This window comes from Taudactylus pleione, unplaced genomic scaffold (assembly GCF_031769625.1).
Source record: "Taudactylus pleione unplaced genomic scaffold, aTauple2 ptg000013l, whole genome shotgun sequence".
Taxonomy (NCBI): Eukaryota; Metazoa; Chordata; class Amphibia; order Anura; family Myobatrachidae; genus Taudactylus; species Taudactylus pleione.
The window spans coordinates 4916580-4937523 of NW_028284416.1; the positions used below are offsets into that span (position 1 = coordinate 4916580).

At 49.0% G+C, this 20944-nt stretch overlaps 1 protein-coding gene across 1 annotated transcript; it reads right to left on the reverse strand.

Annotated features, from left to right (window-relative positions):
- Positions 1-1721: 1721 nt before the first annotated feature.
- LOC148542354 (synaptonemal complex central element protein 1-like) lies at positions 1722-17679 on the reverse strand. Its single transcript, XM_088469171.1, has 12 exons — positions 17593-17679; positions 16536-16579; positions 15320-15379; positions 13541-13615; positions 10672-10719; positions 8855-8909; positions 7633-7722; positions 6025-6088; positions 4585-4651; positions 4352-4469; positions 3709-3798; positions 1722-1857 (listed from the first exon to the last, which is right to left on the reverse strand). Exons 1-12 carry the CDS (start codon positions 17613-17615, stop codon positions 1749-1751), a joined length of 843 nt encoding a protein of 280 aa, XP_088325297.1. The 5' UTR covers positions 17616-17679; the 3' UTR covers positions 1722-1748.
- Between the last annotated feature and the right edge of the window lie 3265 nt (positions 17680-20944).

Sequence of the window (20944 nt, forward strand, 5' to 3'; positions counted from 1 at the left end):
TAGTACATAGACCCTACAGTCTGTAAAGTGAAAGTTAGGAGCTGATTGGTTGGTACTTTATCTCATCCCAAGGCTTAGGCCCTGATTCAGAGCCGGACGCTCTGACCAGAGAGCTCGCTCTGAATCAGGGCCCACCTCCATAAATATGGAGCGTCCTCCTGGACGCTCGTATAGCTGTGGGTCACCACCCACAGCCTATACGAGCATGTAGGATGATGGTCGCGATGGTCTTGACCATCGCGACCATCGCCAGTGCGAGCAGAAGCCTGCGGTTGAGTTTCTCAACCGCAAGGCCAGGAGTGATTTTGGCTCTATTAGAGCCAAAATCACTCCCACTGACATCACTAGTGATGTCAGTGGGGCCGGCTTCTGACGGTAGGCGTTCCCATGGGAACGCCTCCGTCTGGCAGGTACGCCCCCGGCACGCCCACCAAAGGGGGCGTGCTGTCAATCAACATCGACAGCACGCCCCCTTTGATCAGACACAACGAGCGAAGGAAAGTCCTTCGCTCGTCGCGTCTCGCGCATGCGCACCATCGACCCACTTGCGAGCGGACAACCGCTCGCGAGTGGGTCTGAATCAGGCCCTTAGTACATTGACCCTACAGTCTGTAAAGTGACAGTTAGGAGCTGATTGGTTGGTACATTATCTCTCTCCACGGCTTAGTACATCTCCCCCTTTGTCTTTAGCCACAGTAGACTGTCATGTAAGGCAGCAAATTTTGGCAGCAAATATGGCATGATCTACGGCCGATGGCAAGTGTTTTTTGTTTTTGCCATCGATGATGCTATACTATTGGTCTGGAGGTATAGGTCTGTGCAGGTGCAGCACTCAGCCATCGATGGGTCAACCATCAATGATTTTCTACCAATGGTTAAAACCCATCAGCCATTGATGGTACAGCCTTCGATGGCCATCATTAGCTCCAGGATATCGGGGGGGGACAAACCAGCAGGCTGAGAGGGGGGTGGAGGGGACAGAGCAGCAGAATAGGAGGCTGGAACAGCGGATAGAGGGGGGTGGCGGGGTAGCGGACAGACACTGAGGTGACCCAGCATATATGCCGGGTCCCAACATTGTACAGAAGAGCCATGTATTTGACTGTGTATAAATGTAATAAGAATGATTACTGTGAGATTACGGGGTATATTTACTAAGGTGCGGGTTTTTAGAAGTGGTTTTGTTGTCCATAGCAACCAATCAGATTCTACTTAACATTTATCTAGCACCTTCTAGAAGGTAATAGCTAGAATCTGATTGGTTGCTATGGGCAACAAAACCACTTCTAAAAACCCGCACCTTAGTAAATATACCCCAAAATGTAAATATAAACCTAACTCTGTGGAAACATCATTCATAACCAATATGGATCAGAGCTCACTCATTAACTCCGTGTGATTTTCAGTGTGTGGAAGACAAACTCCATGAGGTATAATTACTATAGTGAGGGTTTTTAGAAGTGTAGATGTTGCCCATAGCAACCAATCAGATTCTACTTAACATTAGCTAGAAACTGATTGGTTGCTATGGGCAACATCTCCACTTCTAAAAACTCTCACTTTAGTAAATTTACCCCCATATCTATTAACCACAGACGAGGGTGATGCTGGGGAAAAGTCTCCTTTATTCATGTAACTACAGGGCAGCACCAGCCTGAGGACCAAGGAGGAAATGAACTGAGAACACAGTAATGTAACTTGTACGATTCTCTGGGTGCGGACGCTGTGTCGGCCATGGTAGTAGAACGCTATGGGATCTGCGCCCTCCCCTGGCTGCTCTTGCATAGAGGATTATTAGAGGGAGCTTCTGCCGGGGAAGACCGGCTCCTTTCTGCTGCTTCCAGCTCCGCTTTCAGGCTGTGAGACACAATACAAAGTTATAAGCAGCAAAGGGTCTCGGGTACACTACTGCCCATATAGCAAAATATAACTGGGGACATTTAGCACACTGAGGCCCAGGTGTCTGTGCAATGTGCTGTAATTCATAGCAACCAATCAGATACTGACATTTTTTCTGGTTCAGCACTGGAAATGAAACCAAATGTCTCATTGGTCGCTATGGGTTACAGCATCTAGGGCACAGTATTATAAATTCAATTTTTGGGTTTCAAGTTCTGAACAGGGTAAACATTTAGTAGTGTGATTATATATAAGGGATAATAGTGCCTCCCAATATATTTCTTGCAGGCAGAGGCACCGGGAAGGGGATGGGGCAGGGGCAACATCACAAGGGCCTGAGAATATCCTGGGGCCTGGCAGCCATGTCCTCCAAAATGGGTCAGCGCAGCATGTAAGGAGACCCCTGGTATTCGACATTTGACCATGCTCTTATATATACAGTGGATTAGCAGGGTCCCCAGCAGCACAGAGTATATCAGGAGATAAGTGATGTGTAAGTGAGGACAGGGCTGCATGTGACAGGGGCAGTGACATGATGTGAGGAGGAGAATGGGGGCAGCAGAAAGCCACAGACTGAGAGTTATATAGTGGGAGGATCAGGGTCCCCAGCAGCACAGAGTATATCAGGAGATGAGTGATGTGTTAGTGAGGACAGGGCTGCATGTGACAGGGGCAGTGACATGATGTGAGGGGAATGGGGGCAGCAGAAAGCCACAGACTGAGAGTTATATAGTGGGAGGATCAGGGTCCCCAGCAGCACAGAGTATATCAGGAGATGAGTGATGTGTTAGTGAGGACAGGGCTGCATATGACAGGGGCAGTGACATGATGTGAGGAGAGGAATGGGGCAGCAGGAAGCTACAGACTGACAGTTATATAGTGGGAGGAGCAGGGGCCCCAGCAGCACAGAGTATATCAGGAGATGAGTTACGTGTTAGTGAGGACAGGGCTGCATGTGACAGGGGCAGTGACATGATGTGAGGAGGGGAATGGGGCAGCAGGAAGCTACAGACTGACAGTTATATAGTGGGAGGAGCAGGGGCCCCAGCAGCACAGAGTATATCAGGAGATGAGTTACGTGTTAGTGAGGACAGGGCTGCATGTGACAGGGGCAGTGACATGATGTGAGGAGGGGAATGGAGGCAGCAGGAAGTCACAGACTGAGGACCTCATTCAGAGCCGCTCGCTCTGAATGAGGGCGGCCGCTTCTCTGTAAAGAGCCGGCCTCCTGGCCGCTCGCTAAGCTGTGGGTGACCACCGACAGCTTTAGCGAGCAGCCAGGTTGATGGTCGCGATGGTCAAGACCATCGCGACCATCGGGGCTTGCGAGGAGACCCTTGTGGTAGGGTCTCGTCTACCGCAAGCCCCAGTGAGCTTTCGGCTCTAATAGAGCCGGAAGCTCACCACTGACATCACGAGTGATGTCAGTGGGGCCGCCCCCAAACTGCAGGCATTCCTTCGGGAACGCCTCCGTTTGGCCAGCCACCCCCCCACCCCGCCTACAAAACGGTGCGAGCTGTCGACAGCCACCCCTTTTGTAGTGAGCCCCGGAGCCAGAGAATTTCTCTCTTGCTCCGGGGCTTGCGCACGAGCAGCGCCTCAACATCGACCCGCTTGCGAGCTGGTCTGAATGAGGCCCTGAGAGTGAAGTTAGGTTTCTGTCGCACTGATGCCGGATGGTAGTTCGAGTGTATAATATGCAATAAGTTATTCCAACTTCTTGCTGTTTTAGGTGACCGGTTTGTTAGTTGTGCACAGTCTGCATGGCGAGCCTGGTCCCGCTCCGACTGTGTGGGGTTCTCTGTTTACCTGTTATATTTGTTCAGAAGATCCGTATGACATGCAGTCACTGTTCCCAGCATGGTTTTGGCACGTGTGTTTTCTTCCTCAAACAGTTTTCTAGGAGAGAAGCCAAGAGACGTAAGATACAGCCATGAAGAGGCTCCTAAGAACAGCCATTTTGTCACATGATCCAATATTCATAAAATGTGTCCGGTCCATACACTAAGAACCTGTGGAATTACTTTGTGCCTCACACAGTTAATAACCTCCGTCACTCCTCCCGTCTCTCAAGCGCCTCATAACTCAGTGATGTCATTAGTTCCTAGTCACCTGACATTGGTTAAGACCACAAAATGGCTGCCTCCACTGTGCTTAGGCAAATGCTGGTAGAACACAGTAAAGATGAACCTGGTGCATATTGTACAGTCAGAAACCTCTTACATACATAGTGTATTTATACAGATGGAGAGAATCTGTAAATACAATTTTTAGATGTACGGTTGGTATGTAAAGATGTCATCCTCTCACGTTACTGTATCTATAACCCACATTTCTATATTTTGAATAAAAAGCTCCTGGAGGTCCATATAGAGAAATACAGACAATCCAAAAATTAGCAATAAATATAAAAAGAATTGTCATTCCTATAGGGGTGAACACGATTCCCTACATTGCGCACGCTGCCTCCTCGCTGCGCAGGAACAGACTCTGCGCCGTCAGGACACCTTGCGCTCTCAGTCCGGCTTCTGTTTCTTTTACCTCTTTCAGTTTTCTGACTTTCTCTCGCTCTGTGAAAGTTAAGACAGGAAACTGCCTGTTACACCTCTGAGCCCCACATTCGGTACTTAGTATTAATGCTGCCCAGGGATCTTGGCCCTGAGAGGATTGTTTTTCAACACTAGCCTTCTTCTTGGAGCTCCTTCTTCCGTTCCTCCATTTTAGGTATCTCTGCTGCCAGTCTCTTGGAGTTCTGTAGCAGAAAAGGTGAAAATAAATGGAAATAAAGACATGAGACTGTAATCCTCAAACTAAACCAAACGTTAAAACATACGGGGTCGACGTAGAGTTGAATGGATTTCTGTTATCGTAGCATATCACAGTAGTCATGGGCACAGCTCAGTGCCACAGGGCTCAGCTCAGTGCCACACGGCTCAGCTCAGTGCCACACGGCTCAGCTCAGTGCCACAGGGCTCAGCCCAGTGACACACGGCTCAGGTCAGTGCCACAGGGCTCAGCTCAGTGCCACACGGCTCAGCTCAGTGCCACAGGGCTCAGCTCAGTGACACACGGCTCAGGTCAGTTCCACAGGGCTCAGCTCAGTGCCACACGACTCAGGTCAGTGCCACACGACTCAGGTCAGTGCCACAGGGCTCAGGTCAGTGCCACACGGTTCAGCTCAATGCCACACGGCTCAGCTCAGTGCCACACGGCTCAGGTCAGTGCCACAGGGCTCAGCTCAGTGCCACACGGCTCAGCTCAGTGCCACACGGCTCAGCTCAGTGCCACAAGGCTCAGCTCAGTGCCACACAGCTCAGCTCAGTGCCACACGGCTCAGGTCAGTGTTGTGTCTCGGCTCTTTTGCATTCCGCAGACTACTGAGCAGTAGCAGCGCCGCCGCCTCAAAGCGAGTTGCTGACAGCTCCGCCCCCTCAGCCCCGCACTGCTGATGATCAGTCAGTACACAATCACGCACCCCGATCCCCGGCAGTAGCAGCGCGACTCTGAGTGAGTCGCTGACAGCTCCGCCCCCCGCACATCTGCTGATCCTTCTGCACTGACTCTCTCGAGTCAGTACACACACCCTGGGCCCCTGCAGTAGCAGCGTGAGAGGCTAGAGAGGTGACTGTCTCGACAGTGACTATGAGTGACTCGAATCATTCGAACATCTAAATGATTCGAGTCACTGTGTCGAGACATTCACTCACTAGTCATCTCTATACCACAGAGAAAGAAATAGATTAATGAGCACCTGTCACCTATACACACTGGAGGCCACCATTTTGTGTGTGACACAAATGTTCATGAGAATACATGTCATGAAATAAATAGTTACCTAACCTATCACATCACAAAGGCTCCATGAATGCAGCTTCCTAGGAACCAGCGGCATCACCAGTCACTGGCTATGGTTGCTAGTGAAAGGACAGGCCGCATTCCTCATGAATGTTGGTGCGAGATACAAAATGGCGGCCTCCACACACAAAGAAGTGTTGGGCATCTCTCTGGTACCACACTGCTGATATGTTTAGATGAGACCATTTCATGAAAATATCATATTTATGTATGTAAAATAAACTTTAGCAAGATGAATCCTTCATCCCCGGCCTACACTCCAGTCCTCACATAGAACTCCGCCAGGGATTTATGTTTCGCCATCAGATCTTCCAGTTGATCTTGAAATTCCATCCTAGGTGAATTGAGAAGAAGTTTAGGTTACCTAGGCAGACATATAAACTCATAAATGCAATAATTACAGACTTTACAGGAATAGAAACGTTATATTAGTAACTCAGTTGCACACATCTGGCTCGTTGAAGGTAAAAATACTTCACCAAAAGACACTAGTTAGACACGTTCCGCTAGAGTGTATCAAGCCAACATTTAGGGGTATATTTACTAAAGTGAGAGTTTTTAGAAATGGAGATGTTACCCATAGCAACCAATCAGATACTACTTAACATTTAACTAGCACCTTCTAGAAGATAATAGCTAGAATCTGATTGGTTGCCATTGGCAACATCTCCACTTCTAAAAACTCTCACTTTAGTAAATATATCCCTTAATCTCAACTCCAAACAGAAGCCTAAATCCATAACCTTAGAGTGTCCTCAAATCTATGATCAAGTTTCTTCATAATTCCATCTATTTATATCTTTATTGTAGTAGAGGAACGAGAACCCACCCCCTATGTTTCTTCCTTTGGAGTCCCATTGTTGTGCTTGGCAGGGGAAGGGGATGAGGGGGGCAGTGGGCCTAATTCAGACCCGCTCGCGAGCGGGTCGATGTTGGCCAAGTGCGCATGACGGAGGCGGCTCCGTCATGCGCATGCGCGAGACCCGAATAGCGACGGCCAGGCCGTCGCTATGGGTCTCGCTACAAATGGGGTGTGCTGTCGATGGTGAGTGACGGCACGCCCCCTTTGGTGGGCGTGCCAGGGGCGTTGCTGCCCAGACGGAGGCGTTCCCATGAGAACAAGTGATGTCAGTGGGAGTGCTTTCGGTTCTGATAGAGCCAAAAGCACTCCAGGGCTTGCGGCAACGAGACCCTACCGCAAGGGTCTCATCGCAAGCCCGATGGTCGCGATGGTCTTGACCATTGCGACCATCTTTTTGGCCGCTCGCTATAGCTGTGGGTGGTAACCCACAGCTATGCGAGCGGCCAGGAGGCCGCTCAAAAAAAAACAGAGGGACGGCCCTGATTCAGAGCGAGCGCCATGTCAGAGCGTCCGGCTCTGAATCAGGGCCTGTGTTCCCTCTGCATAGTCAGGTTATGTGATTTTTTTTTTCCTTAAAAGATGGGGGTGGGACCTCGTTGGGAGGGTGTCGGCCATGTGGAAACTGCTCCTCCCCCTTCATGATGCTGGGAAGATGAGGAGTGTGCAGGGAGGCTATTTGGGGCGGGGAGCGGCCTCCTGGCAGGCACTAAGCACTGCAGCCAGTGACAGAGGGTAGCCTTATGATGTGCACAAGGTCGCTCCATGTAGCCCTGTGTCCACATAAGAGGGTTCATGGGCGATGCCTAGGAGGGTGAGAGTGAGCACTTGCTAGTGCCAGGCAAAGGCGAGACGTCATGTGCCCCCGCCTCCATTTCTTAGTTATGGTGGTGCCCCCCAGATGCCGTGATATATTTATGTCATAACCAAATCTCTGTCTCCTTATTCCATGGGTTATATGATGGGCAAATTTTAAGGGCAAGCGGGCATCTGTGCCCAGACATTTCTGGTTCCCGCACCTCTGCTTTCTCTGCTTCAACTTTTCCTGCTGAATTTTGGCGGCCAGGTCATCGGTCTTCTTCTTGGTCTCTTCCGTTTGCTCCCGCAGTCTGCACACATACAAGAGCATTATATGTCATATAAAGGGTGACGCATGGAAAACTGCAGAGACGCCGGGGAGCGATGTTACTGCGCCACATTGGGCCTGAGACAGAGATGGGCGCAGTGACGGAGTTTGCACAGTTGAGTGATTAATTGCTACTGCGCATAACGCCCTGAAAACCCCAACGGCGCTTGCGTACCACCGAGTGTACTCAGAGACGCGCTGTTGCATGCGGGACAGCTGGCATGACAACTGGCGTCACAAGACTATGGGAGGTGCCTGGAAGGTGGCCTGAAGTGAACGCAAAAAAAAGGGTCTCGTGGGCGTGTTATGGGAGTGCCACAGGCGTGTAACTAAACGTGGCTGCGTGCCCAAACGCAGGGCCGCAGCCACAGAAGCCATGTTTAGAGCAATTTTGGAAGGAGACCCTGCACCCGCCATAGGCTGGTGCAAGGGTCGATGGTGGATGCGATGGTGCACAGATGGTGGAGTGTTTGCTACCACAGGCATTGAAAGTTGGCGTCTCAGGGCTTGCGCAGTCCAGCGCACGCTAGTGCACAAGGGGAGGCTGAAACCTGCATTTGCATATTACCGCCACTGCGACATTTGCGGCTGCAATAGCCTCCACCGCTGAATCAGACCTAGGGGTAAATTTACTAAAGTGAGAGTTTTTAGAAGTGAGTTTTAAAAGTGATGTTGCCCATAGCAACCAATCAGATTCTAGCTATTATCTTCTAGAAGGTGCTAGTTAAATGTTAAGTAGAACCTGATTGGTTGCTATGGGCAACATCACTTTTAAAACTCACTTCTAAAAACTCTCACTTTAGTAAATTTACCCCCTAGAGCCATGAGAACTTGGGTTGGGCAAATTTCTGCACCATATTATGTATAATAAATGCGACTTTCAGTCTGGAGGCCGCCGGAATGTAGATACTGGTCCAGCTGGAATCATTGTGATCTCGCTACTCACCGTCCAGGTCACAAAACACCATCATACTTATAAATACACTGCAACATTTGTTCAGCTTGTTGCTGGGAAGTTTTACATCCGCAGACATTACAGCGCAGGTTGTGGCAACAAGTGATAAACACTCAAACCCAGAGGAGCAGACGATACAGAAAGACGGAACGGCTGTCACCTCTTCTCCTTCTCCAGCAGGCTGTCACGTTGCAGCTTCAGAATCTGGATGGTTTCTTGGAAATAAAGTAAATGCGATCATTTCATTGTTAGATATTTATTTTACGCCGAGACTCTGACTACACAACTAAAGCATCTGCTAACAATTGTGTTTTAAGTTCTGCGCAAGTCTATGACTTTGACACATTTGACACATCGGGCCCTTTGCTGAGTTGAACGCAACTGCGAGCGAAGAGATCAATCTATATCTTCATTCATATGCAGCGCTGTACGCATCCTGTACGTTTCTTGCGGCTCATCCGCCCCCTATGCTGCTTCATCAGAATCAATAAGCGCTTACACCAGCCTATACCTGGTGGAAATGATACTGCTGCAATCAGACGTATTTACCCTTCAGTCCAACTCTGCAGAACCCGCAGTTGCGTTGAGACAACCTACACTCGGATCCTGAACATGCGCAGTGTGAAAATAAATAAAGGGGTCGATTCAATTCACCACGGGCGGCGCAGTGTGCCATTGCAACAGCGTGAAAATGCAAGCAACCGCACGCTCGTCCCCATCTCGCCCTTTGGGCCTGTAATCAAGACTGCAAATTCATGGCTACCGTAAGAGCAGCATACGCACGCACTTAGGACCTGATTCAGAGGCGCTCGCTGTTTGCGAGTGCTCGCTCTGAATCAGGGCGTTTTTTAATTTTGTTTAATTTCCACCTCCAGGCCGCTCGCATAGCTGTGGGTGACCACCTACAGCTTGTGCGAGCGGCCTGGCGATGGTCGCGATTATCGCGACCATCGGGCATGCGACGAGGGCTGTGGTAGGGTCTCGGCTCCCGCAAGCCCGAGTGGACTTCCTGCTCTAATAGAAACGCCTGCGTTTGTGCAGCCACCCCCCCCCCCTCCCCGCCTACAAAACGGGGCGAGCTCTCACTCACCATCGACAGCCGCCCCATCTTGTAGAGAGCCCCGGAGCGACTGAACTTCAGTCGCTCGCTGGGGCTCGCGCATGCGTTCGCCGGAGACGGCGCATGCACAGGGGCCAAACATCGACCCGCTTGCGAGGGCGACCAACCTCACAGATAACTGAAGCCATCCCTAGATGTGGAGCTGTTCCACCAATTCCACTCTGTAAAAGAACTTGATTTTGGTGCCACAGAACAGCTGGTGGAGATCGAATCCTGCCCTATCCTATATCTTGGATGTACTGTGCTCCGACCAGTGTATTTCTAGGTACAATTTGCCCAATGTGAAATAAAGCTTAAAAAACCCTGCAAAAGTGCGATATGTATTACAGACCGTCCCAATGTCTGTCATCTCTCACAGTTTATTTCATTTATGTCTAATTCTTACTGAGGCCTAGATATTATTTTCAGCATCTAAGCACGGTTGTGGAATATCAGACTTCTATGAAGCATTTTTTGCTTGAGCTATTCTCCTGCTGGGCCTAAACACTGCTGTAGCTTTATGGCAGCTGTCAGTGCAGAAAATCTGCTTGTGTGACACCATCTAAGCAAAACTAATATATTTTAACAGGGAAGCATCTTTGAAAAATTATGCACACCCATTAAACGCCCGTTTTGACCGTTTGGCACGCCTGCGTTCGGATCTCCACTCCCCCGTTTTCAAGCACCTTCCCCTGTTACCACCCACAAACGCCTCATCCTGCCACTCAAATTAGCAGCCCCTCGCTATTTTACGAGCGCACGATTTCCGACCGCAATGACTGGTTGGCGCATGCGCATTATGACCTATACGCATGCGCAGATGTGCGAACATCGCTCGGAGCGAACGAGCGGCTCTGAATCAGGCCCGCAGCCCTCACCTTGTTTCTTCTGAAGTATGTCCTTCAGTCTTACTTTCTCTGCATGTACTGAAAGACAAATGCAATAATGTCTGGTACATGATCCGTACAGTTTCCTTCCTTCATGTGAAAACAAATAATCCATTCTTATTTAGTACAGACGCACCAGAGCGTTCCCACAGCACGTAGACACAGAGCAATAAACCTTCTGGTACACTCCTGAGTCAGTGGCAGAGTTTGTGAACCTGATGGCTACAGTCCATCACAGCGAAGGTTCCCAGGCTCCGTAGGGATGTGCAGAAGGGAAATACATAGAATTTCCTGAGCGGTGAAGAACATACAAATATGCTGGTTTGCTTGTGGAGATGCTTTTCGCATTAAGGGCCTCATCCATTACCAATCGCAACTGCGATTACGCACGCAATCTGCCGATAGTTGCGTTCTGCGCATGCGTATGCATTGCAGTGCGCGTGCATGAAGGCTCCACTGCGATCGGGACTGCGATCCTCACTGAATCAGGCCCTAAGTCTGTGTGTGATCGGTGATCATGTGAAACAATCGGATTGTACGGTGTAGACGGGTGTATATACGGGTGTGGAATAAAAAGTTGACGTCAACATTCAGAATGTCAATGGAAGGCTGACATAGCAAATGCTGACATCCACAATGTTGACATTGAAATCATGTTGACACTGCCAGAACCCTAATGTAGACCATGCAGATTTCCATAGACGTCTTACCTAACCCTAACTCTAACCGTAGTTAAACCCTAGCCCGTACCGCAGCCTAACCCTAACCAGAAACTGACTCTAACCAGCTAAACCCCAGCCCAAACTACAGCCAAACCCTAACTGCAGACTAACCCTAGCCGCAGTCAAACCCTAACTACAAACTAACTCTAACCAGCTAAACCCTAGCTCGAACTAGAGTCAAACCCTAACTGCAGACTAACTCTAACCGCAACCTAACCCTAACCGCGGCCTATCCCTAAATGTAACCACAGCCTAAGCCTAAACACAGAACCCTAACTGCAGCCTAACCCTAACCAAAGCCAAACCTAATGCTAACCACAATCAACCCCTAGCCGTAGCCTAACTGCAGCCAAACCCTAACGTTAACCGCAGCCAAACTTTAACTCTAACCGCAGTCTAACCCTAATGGCAGGTTAACCCTAACTGCAGCCTAACCCTGACTGCAGCCTATCCCTAAACACAGCCTATCCCTAAACACAGCCTAACCCTAACACTAACCACAACCTAACTCTAACTGCAGTCTAACCCTAACCGCAACCTGTCCCTAACTGCAGCCTAACCCTAACGCAAACCGCAGCCTAACCCTAACCGCAGCCTAACAATAAAATCGTCCATATTCTGGCAGTCGACATTCCCAATGTCACCCTTATGTTATGTTGATATTCTGCTACTGCTGAAATTGTGTACATTGGAATTCTTAATGTCGACATTCAGACCATGTCGACATTATCTTGTCAACAATCTGAGTGTCGACACTGAACGTATACTGAACATAAAGTGTCCCTGTTGGCTGCAGAGACACTATGAGGCTGACGCAGAGATGAACGTACGCCGGTTTGTGTACCGTATTCTGCGTGCCGTCACAATGCAGAACCAATCACGTGCAAGTACAGGAACTGCCGAGTCGCAAGCATTACAATCGTATCTCCACTTATCGATAACGGGGCACTCTCTCGTAGGCAAGTTCCGTGAAGCCATGTGGATGCACCTGGGGGTCATGCACGTAAATATAACTGTTTGCAGCCGTATCTTTTACACCTGCTAGAGCGCTGGTGCAAGTCGCACTGATGATGATGGTGGCGAGTACAAACGTAGCGCACGTATAGAGGAAACCATAAGATATGCACAAATCTTAATACGGGCAAATATACGGTTTTATTTCCATGCACGCAATGCCCGAGCACATACAGACGGTTTGTGTTACACTCTGCATCCTGGCCTTTGTGCCTCGTGCCTCAGTGATGTCACTACCTCCTGGTGAATGGATATTTTGCAATCTCATGAATGCTGATTTAGGGCCTCATTCAGAGTTGCGCGCTATGCCGAAGTTTTACGCAGTTGAGCGCTGTTTTGCAACGGACCACGCGTGAAAAACTGAGGAAAGTCTTACTGCGCAAGTTGAAGTTTGAGACGGCATTTGAGACGGCATTCGCAAAGTATCCGTAAACACAACACCCTGAGAAGACCTCTGAGATCCATGGGCGTTCCTGGGCGTTCCTGGGCGGAGTTGGGGAGGTGGCCCGAAAGCGAATGCAAAAAGAGGTTGGCCTATAGGCGCGTTATGGGAGTTTCCAGGGGCGGCTGAATAACCAATCACAGAACCACAGTGTCAGAGGCCATATTTAGAGAGATGTACCTAAATCTACGCAACCCAGGACTTACTGGAGGAGTCGTTGCGCATCTGGTGTTGCGTCGATGATGGTGTGTTCTTAACCCCCTGGCTGATCTACACCCAGCGCAGATAGAGGAAATGGTGGGTGTAGCAGCATTTGCTCAGTCCGTTGCGCGCTAAGCTAGGCGGGGAGGCTGCCGCCAGGCATTTGCATATTCCCGCACATAGGCTGCGTGAGAATGTAATAGCGTGTAATACTGAATCGCGCCCTTTATCTATAAATTGGTGACAAATTAATTTTAATACTTTGTTGCCTCAAGTGCAAACAAATCTCCAAACATTGCTGAATATGTGCATGGCTCCCCTGTGCTGCTTCCAGCATTGCATTGATAACAGTATATCTGCACCTAAGTGGAAGGAAGTTTCCTATATGACATACTGGGATGAAATGCTCAGTGTCCTATAAGGTATTATCAGTACATGCAGAATCACGGTGAGATGAGACCGGGTGATCATAGTCACTTACGTTTCTCCATCTTGCTCTGTGCTGCGACTTTCTGCTTCTCTAACTCCTTGCTCTCTGCCTCCGTCTGTTCCCGGGCTGTGTGCAAAAAAACCCAGTGTGGCTAGCGGTAGATGGGCATTTGATCAAAATGCGCACTTCATTTTTATATCATAATGGGGGGATTCAATTGTTTGCAAGAATTAGCTCCTGTCTAAAGTGAACAGGAGCTAATTCAATTGTTTCGGGAAACCAGCCACAAGGCTGCACTTATTTGGCATTTCTGCTAGCACCCTCCTGAGATACAAGCAGAAATCTGGGGCGAGGCGCGAGGGTATGCAGTCAGGGAGCCGGCGGACATAAATCTAGACGCCTGTCATTTTACCGACGCCAGGAGACCGGCTCCCAGCATCCCGATGGAAGTGATGCCGGGCGCCGAGCGCGGACAGCCGCGGGGGGGAGGGTTAGGGCTCCCGGGGGGGGGGGGGGGGGGACTTAGGGTTAGGCAACCCCCCCGGGAGGTTAGGGTTAGGCTAGGGGGAGGGAGGGTTAGGGTTAGGCACCCCCCCGGGGGACTTAGGTTTAGGCGGCGGGGAAGGGGGGGTTAGGTTTAGGCACTTAGAGGGGGGATTAGGGTAGGCACCCGAAGGACTGTTAGGGGAGGGAATTAGGTTAGTGAATACTTACCTGGGGACGATCAGGATTTTCACCCATTCCGGCACGAGTGCTGGGTACGCCATAATTGTCACGCAGGCCCCATCACTTAGCACAGGTAAAGCTGCTTAGCGCGGCTAATCTTGTGGATTCTCGCGCGAGAATGTGCACATCGCGGCCAATGCAATGTGACTAGGACGTACCGGCAGACTGCGGATTCATTTGCTATGGGAAACTTGTATATCTGAGTCCCTGAATCTGTATACGACATGCTACAATTTAGCGGACGCGTTTTTTTAAATTCTAAGTTCTGTTGTGCCTCATCTACAGACTCAGGTGCACACAGATATACAAGTGTCACATATCACATTAATCAGCACAGTCTCCTGGTGGATCCTAGTCCCATCGCATCGCAACTTACACACATTTTCGGGAAAAAAAAAAGATTCCCAACACTAGCAGAGTTGCACCGAACATGGCAGCTCACTCACGCCGGGCAAGTCGCGCTGTGTGGCGTATTGAGGCTAGATGTATGAGGACACATCTGTAATTGAAAAATGAAAGTTAAACTCTGATTGGTTGGTGCAGCCCTTTTGCTTGGCAGAGTCACCAGGGCACCAGTTTTTATATAGTGGATATAGGCCCTCATTCAGACGTGCTCGCAAGTGGGTCGATGGTGGGGCACTGCGCACGCGCAAGCCCCGGAGCGAGTGAGAAATTCACTTGCTCCGGGGCTCACTACAAACGGGGCGGGGGGGTGGCTGGACAAACGGAGGCGTTCCTGAAGGAACGCCTGCCGTTTGTGGGCGGCCCTACTGACATCACCAGTGATGTCAGTAGTGAGCTTCCGGCTCTATTAGAGCCGGAAGCTCACTGGGGCTTGCGGCAGACGAGACCCTACCGCAAGGGTCTCGTCGCAAGCCCGATGGTCGCGACCATCACCTGGCCGCTCGCAAAAGCTGTGGGTGGTTACCCACAGCTTAGCGAGCGGCCAAGAGGCCGGCTAAAAAAAAAAAAGCGGCCGCCCTCATTCAGAGCGAGCGCTCGCTTTTTGCGAGCGGCTCTGAATGAGGCCCATAGTTACAGACACAGAAACGTGACACAGAGAGCAGACGCCGAGACTCGGAGACCTCGCGTAGTCCTAACAACCTTTCTGGATCATGCTGATCTTCTTCAGAACATCTTCCATCTTCGGGTCCACATTTCCAGCTGTGTGACGACAATACACTGTTTGAGTTTCACCGCAGTGATTGTATATCTCTATTTGCTATGCGAATGTACATACAAAGAGAGCCAGCAGAAGGAATAGTTATTAAAAATAATCCCGGGAATGTACCCGGATTCAATATAAAGTGTATCACTAAGAGATAGACCAGATTCTATGGCCAATAAAGGAATTAACTTTAATAATATTTAAAATGCGATTTCAGAACTCATAATAATGACTGTATAAAATGTAGAGATGAGCGGTTCGGTTTTTACTCCGATCTTCTCGCCAAGTTCGGATCTCAGAAGGAAGCGAAACGTCACCTGTGCCGAGATGTCCGTGAAAGATGCCGTTTTGATTCTGAGATCTGAACTTGGCGGGAAGTTTCGAGCTAAAACTGAACCGCTCATCTGTAATAAAACATGCACATATTATATATAATACATTGCTTTCGCCCTGCTAGTATTCATTTTCCAGTTACTGCGTCCCTGTATCACTTCTGGAACGCCTCCACAGTGTTTTAGGGGACATTCACAACATAATTTGTGATTAGGGTCCCAAAGAATACAATAATATACTGTATCTACACTATATAGAGAAAATTCGGTAACCCGGATGGACTGAGCAGCTCAGAGTCCAGATCTTAACCCCACTGAGACCCTCTGGGATGAATTGGAGTGATGGGTGCGTTCTAGGCCCTTCCTCAGTGTCACAGTTGGTCACTGTACATAAGGCGGAATGACAGAACATACCGCCTGCTGCTGTCCAGGAACTTGTGGCCAGTTTGCCACGGAAGGGCGTCTGCAGTAATCACTGCACATGGTGACCTACACAGTACTGACGTCAGTAACAGCTCAGTGACCTATTTACTGTCAGTGTCCAATCACTTGTGTCTACACAGTGTAGTTACTTGTTAGTGAAAACATTGTACCATTAGTTTAGGTGCCCTGGGTATATAATAGTATAGGTGAAAATGAATTCTATTTATCTTGGATATACATTTTATATTGAATCAGAACATGATTCAAGTTATTATTCCTATAACCTCCTGCTTGCGCTGTTCTTTGTCTTTGTTCGTAAAGTTTGGAAGAAGTAAAATCTCCTTATAACTAGCAGCAATGACGTCCGTGTGATTTACATGATATACTCTGTAATTACCTCCATGCGTTTCCCGGATCTGCTTCAGCAACGACTCCATCTCACTGCATAAGGAAAAGAGAGGACACTCAGTGATGATGGTGAGAAGGGGTGTGGTATAAAAGATCCACCGACAACAGTTCGATAATGTATAGGTCGACACCAAAAGGTTGACATGCAATAGGTCGACAGGGACAAAAGGTCAACAGGTACAAAATGTCGACTGGCAAAAGGGTTGATAAGGACAAATGGTCGACACACATATGGCCAACACAACAATGGTCGACACATATACAGTATGTATCTATATATATATATATATATATTTTGTTTAAGTCTAATCCTAACCCTCCCCCTAGTGCCTAAATGTAGCCTAACCCTAAACGTCCACTCCGGCAGCCTAACCCTCCCCCTAGAGTGCCTAAGCCTTTTTTTGTGTGTGAGCCATTGGTGTGTCGACCATTTGAACCTGTCGACCTATACATTGTGGACCTTTTGTCTGTCGACCTTTCATGATCTGTGCATACACTATAGACTCTGGGCACACTCTAGTGCCCAGAGTCTATAACTCCGGCGCTGGCCGCGCACAGCTCAGTGCGCTGCCGGCCGCCGGGCGGAGAGGAGGGGGCCCGTGTCGGAGACTGCACACGGGCCCCCTTCTCTCTAGAAACGCCACCTGGTAGAATTAGATGAAAGTGAGGTAGGGAGAAGCACAAGAGGGCAGAGGGTATATATATATATATTCAGATTGCTCAGTATGTGTCTCAGATCACTGATTTGTAACAATTCCGAGAATCATTTTTGGGAGTTTTTTGGTCGACTTAATTTGTATTTATTCTAAACCACCATTACATTGCATGGCTTATAATACTGCACAGACTAACAGACTTCTCTTATGGCTTCAGTAGGTAACTTAAGTCAATTTTATTATATTTTGGTCCATTTTCTAGAATGGCTCCCATTTCATTATCCTCACCCCACATCTCTCTGCTTTATCCAACACCTAAGCTGCTCCCCTCCCCCCCTCATTTGCAGATACCTGAGATGACCCAGGACAACCACCCCCATCATCCCCCACCTGCTGTCAGCCTGGTCTGTCATCTCATCTGTCTGTGTGACAGTGACCCTGTCTCCCCTAAGGAGCAGTTAGCCCCGCCCCTTCTGCACAGCTCTGCAATCGGCTGCTTCTCCCTGGTCTGGCCTGGGAGCAGACATGTGCAGCTGAGTGCTGAATGCACCATGCAATGCCCCCATGCCTTTTCCTGCCATGTGTATATATAGATACCTACCCTCCAACATGACCCATTCCATTAGGTACAAATCACTCTGCTCCTGGACTTCCCACCTAATGTATGATTGCATTCACCTGTGTTGAACTAGGTAATTGATGAGACAATTTCTGCAATCATACATTAGGTGGGAAGTCCAGGAGTAGAGCATTTTGTACCTAATGGAACGGGTCATGTTGGAGGGTCTGTAGATATAGAACACAGGTTCTCAAACTCGGTCCTCAGGACCCCAAACGGTGCATGTTTTCCAGGTCTCTCAGAATCACAAGTGAAATAATTAGCTCCACCTGTGGATCTTTTAAATGTGTCAGTAAGTAATGAATACACCTGTGCACCTGCTGGGTATCCTGGGAAATGTGACCTGTGTGGGGTCCTGAGGACAGAGTTTGAGAACCAATGATATAGGACAGTGGTTCTCAAACTCGGTGCTCGGGACCCCACACAGTTCACTTTTTCCAGGTCACCCAGCAGGTGCACAGGTGTATTCATTACTTACTGACACATTTTGAAAGATCCAAAGGTGGAGCTAATTATTTCACTTGCAATACTGTGAGGAGAAATGGAAAACATGCACTGTTTGGGGTCCTGAGGACAGAGTTTGAGAACCTGTGATATAGGAGAATGATCTCCCCCTGCTGGATCATCTCAGGTGACTGTTCCACTCAGTAATCCCTAATAGCCTCCAGCATGGATATGATGTGGTCAGTTTCCCTATAATGGGGGTTTATGCATACCCTCCAACTGTGCCGTTTGAGCCGGTACAGTACCGTTTTTTAATGGTCTGCACCGGGAAACGGGCTGTACCGTTTTGTACTGGGTGGGTACAATCTCCCGATTTCTTTAGCAGCGCTACTGGGACACATAACTCCCATAGCGCTGTTGAGTGACAGGCGGCTCCGTCCTCCGTGGTTCTCTGCAGTCCATAGTTGCCGACTTTCTGGCTGCTCCTTCCGGGAGGGAACAGCCAGATCGGCAGGGCAGGGGGGCGCGACCGTCAAAAGAGGGCGTGGCTAGGGTGATGACTGCCATTTGTGGGTGTAACGGGGGGGGGGGGTCATTCGATCGCGTCATTTTGGCCCCGCCCCGCTACACAATGCCGATAATACAGGCATTGTGAAGCAGGGCACGGGGCCAAAAGGACGTGATTTAGCGTAAATCGTATCACTGCTCCCCCGCTGTGGGGGTTTAACGGTTAATCATGGGGGGAATCGGTGGCCGCTGGGAGGCTTGCCTGCCTTTCCGGGGGGACGGGAGCTGCACCTAATTATCGGGAGGGTAGGCAATCCTGCTGCAGTCTGCACTGACGCTGACATGACATCATCACGTCAGTGCCAGTGTACAGGGCAAGGCAGTGTACCAAACAGTACCCATAGACACGCCCTTTTTATCTATGACCACGCCCCTTTATATATGGCCACGTCCCCGTACCGGGTTTTAACTGAGAAATGTTGGAGGGTATAGTTTATGATGTGAATTTGCATCAGAATATACACTAACTAATCACACAGCCATGTTAGTGCATGCACGGTGTCTTGTTCTAGCAAACTGTATCTATAGAGGCAGCCATGTATTATCTAATTATCTATTATGAGAAATGCCTGACAGAGCGATAATCGGTGCTCGGTTGCGGCCATACACTGTGCAATTAACAATGTGATTGGCTGATCAGGCCAACAATTGCAGTGTAAGACCACCTTAGGTGATCGGGGTTGGTTCAGGGACGTGGTTTATTGTGTCCCAATTTTTCACATTCTTATACTTTCCAATTGACAGTGTGTGGCACCATCATATCGGGCATACCACATCCCCTGTTGGGTGCATGTACAGCCTAAAAACACCTCTTCAATGCTGCGCACCTGCCGCTGGTACATGTGACATACTGAAGGCCTACCCTGTCAAAAATTAGGAGGGAAGTCCAGGCACAGAGCATTTTGTACCTGATGGAACGGGTCATGTTGGAGGGTCTGTGAAGGGGCAACAGTTAGTGGGGCATACCGTCCTTCAAACAGGACTGCTAGGCCTAAGTTTGGAGGCATGAGTTGGGAGTATGTTACCTCTGTGTGTAGTTGCACTTGAATTACCCCTCTTCAATTATTTTGGTTGTTGGGTCACACAATGCTACACACTGTACCACAGTCCCCTACTCACCATGACCGTACGTGAAACTTCCACATTTCAGGTAAGGTGGGGGCGGTTGTTCTGGACTGCAGAATAGACCACCCTCCCAAATACAGCCCCCACTTCTCCAGTAAATGCAGATTAAGTCATCATGTCCCAGCCCCCAACCTTGCTGTGGAGGGGGGGGGCATGATGATGGAAACCACATTGTCTGACGCAATCCACGCACTTGTGTATTGGTCCAAAAAGTAAGCAAGTATACTCGCAATAGGGTAATCTCGCCCAAGGGGAGAAGTATCACACCTTTGTGAGAGAAGAATGGAGAAGGCACCTATAGCACCCAAACCATACAACTATATTATACATACATACACAGACCCACCCATGTGACTGCATCACGAAGCTCCCTGGTAGTGCTCACAGGCGATGTGATGAATTTGGAAATGGCTATGTTGGGGCCCAGTAGATTTATGGAAAACACTGAAATATATTTCTTTAAATGCATTTTTATGCGAATTCATAAAAAGAATATTCAATGGCCCATTTATAACCTGATTCTGGTAATATAAGTTATGCTTTATCACTGAATGACAGAGCATTGAGAAATCACTCAGTGCTACATATCTGGCTCCAATAAAATAAACAAAAAACTGCCGCCATGTGACATCATAACGCTAGCGTCAGAGGGCGCTTTCCCAGCCAGGATATCAGAAACGTTTCAACCTCCTGGCATTAAACAGTTCAGCATTCGAAGCACTAGCACCGTCCGTCAGTCACTCCAGCTGCTGTGGAACTGCACATCAAAGCATGCCCTCACCAGTTTTACCATGCCCTAACAGCAAAGCAGGGGCAGGGCATGCTGGGATGTATAGTTCCACAGCAGCTGGAGAGTGCCACACATTGCCTACCCCTGTATTAGATGAACATGAAATCATGGGAACGTAAAATTGTACATTTCACTGAATGCACAGCCAAAACAATCAGGTCCAGTTATATAAAGGAATATTTATTATAAAACTAGAA

Bases quoted from the DNA above. Each gene is read 5' to 3' on its own strand.
- LOC148542354 (XM_088469171.1), bottom strand. From the start codon at position 17,615: ATGACAGACCAGGCTGACAGCAG. The intron at 10,720-13,540 runs GTAAGTGACTAT...TTTGTCTTTCAG, and splicing joins ACAGAGCAAGATGGAGAAAC to TACATGCAGAGAAAGTAAGA. The intron at 4,652-6,024 runs GTGAGGACTGGA...TTTCTGCTACAG, and splicing joins AATCCCTGGCGGAGTTCTAT to AACTCCAAGAGACTGGCAGC.